The 10,237-nt window shown below is 56.1% G+C and overlaps 1 protein-coding gene across 1 annotated transcript; it reads right to left on the reverse strand.

Moving 5' to 3' along the window:
• Positions 1 to 13: 13 nt before the first annotated feature.
• Positions 14 to 4,562, reverse strand: TRIM47 (tripartite motif containing 47). Its single transcript, XM_077854267.1, has 6 exons — positions 3,835 to 4,562; positions 2,659 to 2,754; positions 2,158 to 2,388; positions 1,787 to 1,985; positions 1,275 to 1,349; positions 14 to 985 (listed from the first exon to the last, which is right to left on the reverse strand). The coding sequence occupies exons 1-6, from the start codon at positions 4,537 to 4,539 to the stop codon at positions 345 to 347; spliced, it is 1,947 nt and encodes a 648-aa protein (XP_077710393.1). The 5' UTR covers positions 4,540 to 4,562; the 3' UTR covers positions 14 to 344.
• Positions 4,563 to 10,237: the final 5,675 nt, after the last annotated feature.

Below are 10,237 nucleotides of genomic sequence, written 5' to 3' on the forward strand. Positions count from 1 at the left end.
GAAAAAGGAGTCATTCATTCAACAAATATTTATTCAGCACCTACTATGTGCCAGGCACTGTCCCAGGAACCTGGGAAAGGAGGGACCGGGTAGCCTGGATCTGTCCCAGCTCTGGCTTTCTCTCCCAGAAACAAGGCCTACAGGGGGACAGGGTCTGAGGGGCATTTCAAGGGGTCTGGGGGACACTCCTTGAGAGGTGGAAGGCCCAGGAGGCCTCCAGGAATGAGAAGCCTGGGGAGGTGGGGGACTCCACAGTACCGTTCCCTGGGGTCAAGATGAGGGTGTGAAGAGAAGCTAGCTTCCCAGGAGCAGAAACACTGCAGGAGGCCCCATGCCCTCCGGCATCACCTCCTCTTCAGCACAGATATGCAGGACTTCTTGAGAGGCCCGATCTGCAGGTGGGCGTCCACACTCTCCAGGAAGAAAGCAGGCTTGAGCCTGCGAGTGAAGAGTCCTGCAAAATGGCCATCCAGGCGGCTCTGGAAGGGGTCGATGGAGGAGGCCAGGGTGCTGCTCCGGCGGGCCCTGGAGGCCTTCAACCTCCGAAGCAGGTTCATCTTGCCGTCCCGCACGGCGTAGAAGGCCAGGGCTCGGTCAGCATATTCTAGGCAGATCCCGACGGTGGGCGAGAAGGGCTGGGGCAGGGGTGCCTCGAGCCCGTGGAACCAGACGGAGAAGCTCCGTCCATTCCACTGCAGGCAGCAGGAGTGGGCGTTGCGGCCCAGCCGGCCCCGATCATAGGGCTCTTGCGGGGAGAAGTCTTCGGCCATGACCCCCACGCTGACCCAGCCGTCGATGATCTCTACCTCCCAGTAGTAGGTGCCCCGGTCCAGGGCGCCCTCACCCAGCACCTGCTCGCAGTGGGTGAAGCGGGTGGGTGACTCAGGGTAGTTGATGGGACACAGCACCCTCTTTACACCTTTGGTCCCAAACAGCTGCAAGTACTTGTCTGCCGTGTCGCTGTCCAGGTCCACGATGTAGGCGACTGCTCCGGGGGACAGGAGAGAGACATGGGGCTCAGGGTTGGGGGCAGGTGGGATAGCCTCTCCGCCAGATGACCACCTCCCTCAACACAGGCCCCCCCCCCGCCTGCCTTCGTGACCAGCACGACTCAGCCCCCCTGGAGAGCACCCAGTGAGCTGACCCAGTTCCCCCCAGAAAGAATGGGGTGGGAGGGGAGGGAGGAAATCCAAGCCTTTGTGCAGTAGGGCCCAGCCCAGCAGCCTTCGGAGGGCCTGGTGCGGGCAGAGGGGAGCGCCCAGGCGTCCACTTACACTTGAGGAAGTAATCCCTGGGAGCCTCACTCTCCACGTTGTTGGTGCTATCAGGGTCTTGGGACTCGGCATCTGCTGCAGAAGAGACAGGGGAGAGGTTCGCTCCAGCTGCCTGTGGCTGGGCAGGGATGCAAGGTGCTTCTCCCCTGAGCCTGTGACCAAAATCCCTCTCCTCCTGCATCCTCCGGGCCAATACCTGGGCACAGGCACACACCCAAATATGGGACTCCGTCCTCACATGCAAGCCTGGTCCTTGGGTTCTGCCCCTGCTCCACCCCCTCCCCGCTCAGCCCCTCTGAAACTCAAGGGCAGGGCAGGAGGGGCTCCCTTGACCCCCCGATCCTTCGGGCTGTGGCCGCAGGGGCTGGATCGGTGGCTTCGCTCGCCAGTAGGAGTTGGGGCCCACCCTGTGCCAGGCACGCAGTTTCCATCTTCCACTCCTGAACGGGTGCCAGGCCTGGGGCCCTGTGTGGGGAGACTGGGGAAGGGTGAGTCACTTGGGGGGCACCCACCTTCTGTGCCCAACTTCTGCAACTCGTCTTCATCACCGCCCAACCCCCGCAGCTGCTCCCACTGGCTGGCACAGGCCGCCGCCAGCACATCTCTAACCGCCCGCACGGCTTGGGAGGATTTTGTGAAGCTGAGCTCCCTCGGGGGGCCGGGCCCAGGGCCGCACCCCTCCTCCAGGGCCAGCCTCAATGCCAGGAGCTCCTGTGCCAGAGAAATGACTAGTGAGGCGTTGCTGGTTCCAGCTCCTTGGGCTGCGGCGGGAGCCCTGTGGGACGATGGCACAGCCCCGGAGCCCAGGCAGCCCCGCAAGCCCTCCCCACTCCTTGCCTGACCCCCTCCCGTGCCCTCTCTGGCCCAGGAGAGCTGTACTTACCTGCAGGAAGCTGACCGAGTCGGCCTCGGGGACCTGACTGAGGTTGTGGCGGGCCCGGCTCAGCCTACTGCGCTGTTCCTCCTGGCGCCGCAGGTCACCCTGGGAGCGGCCCAGCATGGTGGCCTCCCCCTCCTCGATGAAGCCCAGCACCTCTGTCTGGAAGCCCTGCAGGATGGCCGCAGCCTCGGTGAACAGTCGGCTCACCTTCTCCCGCTCTGCCAAGGCTGCGCTCTGCTCGGGACGACACAAGGGACAAGGATGAGGGCAAGAGCAGTGTGATTCTGGCCCCATCCTTCCCACCCTGCCCTCTTGCGGGGACAGAGGGACCAGCCCTGGCTGTCCTGGATCTATGTGCCAGGTCAGAGGAGCCGCTCATGCTCAGCAGGACCAGACAGTGCCCTGCGCACAGGCCTCTTTGGAGAGGACCATAGCATGCTACAAGCTCATTGCCAGGAGCCTGTTGCAGGACTGCACGGGGACGGGGTCAGCGTGGGGTCCGACCTTGATGAGGGCCACCGTGCGCCGGGACAGTGCAATGCCAGCGCCCAGCTCATCCATGCGATCCTCCACGGCACTCAGGACTTTGGATTGGTCCGCCTGTGGGTGATACTCTTAATCAGCATGGGGCCTGGCAGTGGCCACAGCCCTACTCTGGGCTACCAGGCTTCACCAAGGGGGAGAAGAGGGATGACCCGGGAGTGGTATGTGTGCACAGGTGGGACTGGGAGTGGCCATGACATCCCATAATATGCCAGAGGTGCTTGGAGCCCAGGAGGGTGCCATTCCCAAATGTCTGGGGAGAGCACAGGCTGGGCAGGTTTGTGGGCTCTGTGCCTCGCCTCTCTGACCAATGGGCAAGCACAGGGCCATCCCTGCTTCTCAATGTTGCTGAACTCGCTGGAGAACTTCCTTCAGTGAGGACGAGGCAGAGAGAGTGGGGTAGGTGCTGCACAGAGGGCATTCAGCTGTCTCGGGGATCACTGTCCCCCAAGAGTCTGTATCCCCATTCCAGGCCTGAAAAATGGGGATTCCGGGCAAATCCCCTGGGTCTTATGAGTCACTGCTCCAGGCAGGAGAGACGGAAAATCCCAAGGCCAGAGGCGCCAAGACCGGGCTGGAGGCCAAAGGAAACTGGGGGTGGAGGTGGTTGACGGCCTGAGAGCACATGCTCCCTCCACGGCCCCGGAACAGCTGGACAAGAGCGGTCTGTATGCTAGGTCCACCCTCTGCCACACTCCTGTCGCCTGCCACACCCATCTAAACCCGATGCCTCAGCCCAGGCCAAATGCGACCTGGGACCGCCAAGAAGCCTGCCCAGCTCAAGGCAGCGGCGAGGCCAGAATCAGCAGGCGGGGACCCCCGCGGGCCCGGACCCCCGCGGTCCTGACTGCTCCCTGTCGCTGGACCGGGCTTCAGGCCCCTGCTTGCCCTTCCAGTCCTCCTTGCGTTCCCTCTGGGCTCCTCCAACCCCCATTCCCAACTCGAGCGGAACGTCCCACAGCGAGTGGATGGATGGGTGACATTGTCAGTATTGGAAAGGACGCCAAAGGGCCAGGTTAGCGAGCATTAGGGCCCTACCAGGGAAGGGCAGGGGGCTGGATCCATGGCTCCCCCCACCCCCGCTCGGCCCTCGCCCGCCCTGGCACCCCCCACCCCGCCCCGGCTGCCTGCGCCCACCTCCTGGAGCGCGCGCTCCTGCTCCAGCGGCACGAGTTCGTGGCCCCGGTGCTCCTGGGCGGCGCAGGCCTCGCACAGGCACACGCGCTCGGCGCGGCAGTAGCGCTCGAGCGGCCGCAGGTGGCGCGGGCACAGGCTCTCCTCCAGCCGGCGCAGCGGCGGCACCAGGCGGTGTCCGCGCAGCGCGGGGCTGCGGTCGTGCGGGCCCAGGTGCGCGGGGCAGAAGGAGGCGAGGCAGGAGAGGCAGGACAGCGCGGCGGGCAGGGCGGCGCCCTCGGGGCACGCGTCGCAGCGCACCGGCTCTTCGCCGCCGGGCCAGGGCTCGGGCGCGCAGGGAGCCGAGGGCTCCGGGGCGCTGGGCGGCGCGCTGGGCGGCGTGGGCTCCGGGGCCGGGGCCGGGGCTGGGTCCGGGGCCGGGGCCGGGGCCGGGGCCGGGCCGGGCCCGGGCGCGGAGCCCGAGCCCTGGCGGAGCTGCAGCAGCTCGGACAGCGTGTGGTTCTTGCGGAGCTGCAGGCCGTCGGGGAAGGGCTCCTGGCACAGCGGGCAGCGGGCCGCGCCTCCGGGCCCGCCGGTGCCACCCGCGCCGCGGTGCGGCCAGAGCGCGCCCAGGCAGGCCAGGCAGAAGTTGTGGCCGCAGGGCAGCGTCACCGGCTCCCGGAGCGGCTCCAGGCAGATGGGGCAGCCGAAGGGCCCGCTGCCGTCCATAGCTCCGCGGCCGCCCGGGCGCCGCCTGCTCTGCTCCCGCCCAGGGAGGGCCCCGGCCCGCGCGCTGCGGCCCCGCCCCCGGGACCCGGGCCAAGGGTCCAGCCCCCTTCCGTCCCCCGCTCGGCCCGCCCCCGGGGCCCGGGACACCGGCCCCAGCCCAGGCTGCGCGCGCGGCCCCGGCCCCGTGTGACCCCCAGGGGCCCCTGGACGACCGTGCCTCCCGGTCCAAGGGGAGGGCGGCACACTGGGAGGGAGCCGGGGTGGGGGGGAGTGCACCCCTCCGGCACCCCTCATCTCCCCTCAAGGCCGCCCCGGGCTCCAGACCTCCCCGCCGCCCTTTTTTTTTTTTAATATTTTATTTATTTATTCATAGAGACACAGAGAGAGAGAGAGAGTCAGAGACACAAGCAGAGGGAGAAGCAGGTCTCCAGGTCTCCAGGTCCCGGGTCTCCAGGATCACACCCCGGGCTGAAGGCGGCGCTAAACCGCTGAGCCACCGGGGCTGCCCCCCGCCGCCCTTGTTAGCAAAGTTCCTGAGCTGTTGAAAATGAACCGCTGATGTGCGCTTGTTTTTGCCCCTTAGCGACTCTATTTACCCCTGTGGGGAACTCGGGCTTTTCTAAACTTGAAACGGGAAGTCGATGTCACCCTCCCAGTCCCTTGTCTGAGATAATTCAGTTTCCCTCCAGGACCCTGGGGCGCAGGCACTTGTGCCTGGGGCTTGAGGTATGGGCTCCCCCAGCGGAGGCATTTAAGGCTTGTCCAGCCATGCACTTAATAATGTTGTTTAAAAAAAAATGGCAACAAAATAAAGTAGTACTGGCTTATAACCCAAAGTATAAAATAAACACCCGTGAGTGCATACTGATGTAAATAAATGACTGGGTAAATAAACAGAGGAGCACAGGCGAATCTCCCATTCAGAAGAATTCAAAATAACTGTTATACATACTCCAAGATGGCCTAGTTTCCTACTTCTTAAACGTGGGCTGTGCACAGTGACTTTCTTCCAAAGGGAGCTAAAGAATCACTTTATAGGGATGCCTGGGTGGCTCAGCAGTTGAGTGTTGTGTGCCAGGATTGAGTCCCACATTGGGCTCTGGGCGGGGAGCCTGCTTCTCCCTCTGCCTCTCTCTCTGTGTCTCTCATGAATAAATAAATAAAATCTTAAAGAAAAAAAAAGAATCACTTTATAGTGGTGAAGCCTGGCAAGCAGGACCTCAGCCAGGTGATCAAGGTCACTGTCAATAGTGATAAGTCATGTTGACACTAAGCACCCTGTATAGGATGGTCTTCCTCTCCAAAACCCATAGCCCAGTCTAATCATGATTAAAACATCACACAAATCCCAGTGGAGGGACAGTCTACAAAATACCTGGCCAATACTCCTCAAAACCTTCAAAAAAATGCCCCCCCCACACACAAATAGTAGGGGGTCAAGTCTGAGAAACTGTCCCAGCCATGAAGAGCCTCAGTAGATATGATGAGTAATGTTATATGTGTTCTGGATGCATTTCTGAGACAGAAAAGACATTAAGGAAAAACTAGTAGGGAGATTTGAATAAATTATGGACTGTAGTTAATGTAATGTATCAATACTGGCTCTTAATTGTGACAAATGCACCATAATTATGTAAGATGTTAACAAAAGAAGAAGTTAGGAGGGAGGTACCTGGGAACTCTGAGTTATCTTTGCAAATTTTTTGTAGATTTACAATTATTCTAAAATTAAAAGTTCCTTAAAAAAATGGTCCCCCCCCCAGACCTCCTGCTGGCAAGAGTCCAAAGAGGAAGGAATAAAAGAGTGAGGAGGGGTGTTCCATCCATAAGTGGGGCTTAACCTTTCTCATCACACCGGAGCTCCTCTTAAAGCCTGGTGCAGCCTTTTCCAAAGTTATGCTTTTAAATGTACAAAACAGGGATCCCTGGGTGGCGCAGCGGTTTGGCGCCTGCCTTTGGCCCAGGGCGTGATCCTGGAGACCCGGGATCGAATCCCACATCAGGCTCCCGGTGCATGGAGCCTGCTTCTCCCTCTGCCTATGTCTCTGCCTCTCTCTCTCTCTCTCTCTGACTCTCATAAATAAATAAAAAAATAAAAATAAAAAAAAAATAAATGTACAAAACAAAATGCATAAGATTCCATGGAGACTGATTATACTGAAATACAGGTACAAAATATTAAGAAAATAAATTTGTGATAGAGTTGTATGTATTTCTTTTTTTGAAAAAAATTAAAAGACGGTATGTATTTATTTGACACAGAGAGAGAGAGAGAGACAGAGAGCACAAGCAGGGGGAGCTGCAGGCAGAGGGAGAAGGAGAAGCAGGCTCGCTGATGAGCAGGGAGCCAGACAACATGGGGCTTGATCCCAGGACCCTGGGATCATGACCTGAGCCGGAGACAGATGCTTAATTGACTGAGCCATCTAGATGCCCCATATGTATTTCTTTAACCCAATAAATAACAAATACTGATGGAGGCTAATAATGTATTTTTGAAATAGTGATAAACATAAGTGATATTTGAGTTACTCTGTCGCCACATAATGTGCTATGAAAATATCTGTAATTTCTGTTGGTGACAAGTCACAGAATTGCTAACTCCTCTGTAGTGTGTTCTCTCCATTTGTAATAGAAAGAAATGCTAAATTTCAGTTTAGAGAACAGTGAAAATACAGAGAATTTTCTCATCAAGACCCCCAGCTTAAGAATGTCTAATTTAGGGGCACCTGGGTGGCTCAGTAGTTGAGCGTCTGCCTTTGGATCAGGTCCTGGGATGGAGTCCCACATCAGGCTCCCCGCTGGGAGCCTCCTTCTCCCTCTGCCTATGTCTCTGCCTCTCTCTCTGGGTCTCTCATGAATAAATACATAAAATCTTTAAAAAACTGTTTAATTTAGAAAGATGCTATGCAGAGCTTCCTTATGTCTTTCCTGGAAGGAGGGAAGAAAACTAAGGTCTGTGTAATATTAAATGAGGGGTGCAATCCTGCGGGACTCACGGGAAAGGGGGCGGATCATGGAGGCCTGTGTGGAGGAGGTGGCATCTGAGCTGGGCTTTCATGGGTTGCTAGGACTCAGGCGTGCAGAAACTAAGGCGGGAACAGATCTTGCAGCAGAGGAGTAGCAGGGGGAACCGGCCTGGGTGTGCCCAGTTTGGCAGGAAGACGGGTAATGAATTCCATACGTTGGTTTCTACAGGGATCACTTCTTGATCATGACTGTCCCTTGTTTGCCAAGACCCAGGAACAGTTTGGAGGCTCAGACATCAGCACCACCCTGCTGCCCAGCTGCACGCCAGGCTGCTTGGGCTTGCGGAGACCGCAGACCAGCCTGGTTCTGGAGGGGTGAGGGGTGCCACTTGGGTTGGGGAGTGTTCATAGACAGGTGCCGGCCGACCTTCTGCTCCCACCCCAGAGCACCCCAGGGTGCATGCTCAGGAAGAGTCGCTTCCCTAGGAAAGCTCAGAGATGTGATTTGTCAAGACAGTGGTGTTTTAATACTTCATTTCCATTATTGGAGTTTTAAGGTTGCCTGACATGTTAATTCTTTTTGAAATGAATTGGCTCCTGAGGGGGAAAGGTAATGGGTGTTTTTGACGTCTGCAGGAACATGCTCACACCCGTATCTCACTCTGCCCCTGCAAGAACTATGTCATGAAGGATGGGAAATGGAATTCCAGCCGGTTGTGCATTTTGCCAGAGGTCACACAGCTCATCCTGCGGAGGGGGGAGAATTTAACCCAGAAAAGTGTGACCTGAGAATAATACTAAATCTCTTTTTTTTAAATTTTATTTATTATTTATGATAGTCACACAGAGAGAGAGAGAGAGGCAGAGACACAGGCAGAGGGAGAAGCAGGCTCCATGCACCGGGAGCCCGACGTGGGATTCGATCCCGGGTCTCCAGGATCACGCCCTGGGCCAAAGGCAGGCGCCAAACCGCTGCGCCACCCAGGGATCCCAATACTAAATCTCATATATGAACTTGTCTACATGGCTGGAGTACTCATTGAAAGGGGTAAAAAAAGAAGGGCAAAACTGAAACAAAAGTGGGGATACCTGGGTGGCTCAGTGGTTTAGCGCCTGCCTTCGGCTCAGGGCGTGATCCTGGAGTCCCGGGATCGAGTCCCACATCGGGCTCCCAGCATGGAGCCTGCTTCTCCCTCTCCCTCTGCCTGTGTCTCTGCCTCTCTCTCTCTCTCTGTCTTTCATGAATAAATAAATAAAATCTTTAAAAAAAAAAACTGAAACAAAAGTAAGCAAAAGCAGTCCAGAAACGGGAGTAATGAGCAAGCCATTCCCAGCCTTGCTTACATCTATGAAATTGAAATGGGATCCAAGCCAGGTTCCACAGTAGCACTGAATGGTTCTGATATATATTTTTTTAAGTTTATCTATTTTTTTTACTAACCTCTACACCAAACGTGGGGCTAATGCATGACCCCAAGATCAAGAGTTGAATGCTCTTCCGACTAAACCAGCCAGGCACCTCATTTTGACCTACTTAAAAGTTTTTTTTTTTAATTTGTATTCATTTCAAAATAATTGAGTTTACAAAGTAAACAATTTAATGAGGTTTATAACAGAGCTGGCAGTTATGTGTCCCACCTACTCCAGAGGCCAGCTCCCACGACCACCAGTTTCAACTCTTAACCATTTCTTTCTTTTTTAAAGATTTTATTTATTTATTCATGAGAGACAGAGAGAGAGAGAGAGAGAGAGAGACACAGGCAGAGGGAGAAGCAGCCTCCATGCAGGGAGACTGATGTGGGACTCAATCCCTGGTCTCCAGGATCATGCCCTGGGCCGAAGTTGGCGCTAAACCACTGAGCCACCCAGGCTGCCCTCTTAACTATTGCTTTTGGCATTTACTTCCTCATCCGTAAACCCTGTGCTCATAAGCCTTGAACACGTGTGTGGATGTTTATGCTGGAGTTTCTGGAGACTTCAATTCTCTCACTTCTCTTCTGTGTTGATTACTTGTTGCTTGGGTCCCAGGTCTTCCTTCACCTTCAATGACTTTACTTCTTGACTTTGGAAGAGCACATCTTCTGGGGGATTCCTGAGGATGGATGTGAAAATGCCCGCAAAAGTAATTTTTCAGGCTCCAACACCAACTGGCAGTTTGGCTGGGTATGGAATTCTCGAATGAGAATCCCTTGCCCTCAGGAAGCCTGACTCCACTGTCTTCTAGCTTCCAGGCCCATGGTACTTGAAGCCACACCTACAGCACCATGCTGCTCCCTCCATCCCTTCCTGCCTGGGGAACTCAAGCCTTCAACCCAACACCCTCATCTCCCTGGACACCTAAGACCCATATCTTTTAACATCTCTCTTGTCCCTCTGCCCTGCCTTATCCTGCCTGTGTGTCCATCGTCCTGATTCTGCCTCAGAGAAGCTCAGATACTAGAGCGGTGAGGCAGATATACTGGAAACACCTACAGACTAATCTAGTGTCCTGCCCTTACAAATGTTACACCCCAAAGTCCATGCTCTTTTTCCCTCTTCCCAGTGTGTTTTTCCTACAGAGGAGACAGACTTCTGTCAGAGTCAGGTGGATCGGGGGCATTTCATTTGAAGCAGCTCTCCAACAGATTTGCAAAGGGTTGCCCCACACCTACTTGAAAAACAATCTACAAAAAGGGCAGTAGCATCTCATCACATGTAGATAAACATGAAGGGTCACAATAAGGAACACT

This window comes from Canis aureus, chromosome 16 (assembly GCF_053574225.1).
Source record: "Canis aureus isolate CA01 chromosome 16, VMU_Caureus_v.1.0, whole genome shotgun sequence".
Lineage (NCBI taxonomy): Eukaryota > Metazoa > Chordata > Mammalia > Carnivora > Canidae > Canis > Canis aureus.

Excerpts from the sequence above, each read along its gene's own strand:
- TRIM47 (XM_077854267.1), bottom strand. The coding sequence starts at position 4,539 with ATGGACGGCAGCGGGCCCTTCGGCTGCCCCATCTGCCTGGAGCCGCTC. Across the intron at positions 2,755-3,834 it reads AGGAGCGCGCGCTCCAGGAG|GCGGACCAATCCAAAGTCCT; the intron begins GTGGGCGCAGGC and ends TATCACCCACAG. Across the intron at positions 2,389-2,658 it reads GCACGGTGGCCCTCATCAAG|AGCGCAGCCTTGGCAGAGCG; the intron begins GTCGGACCCCAC and ends CGTCCCGAGCAG.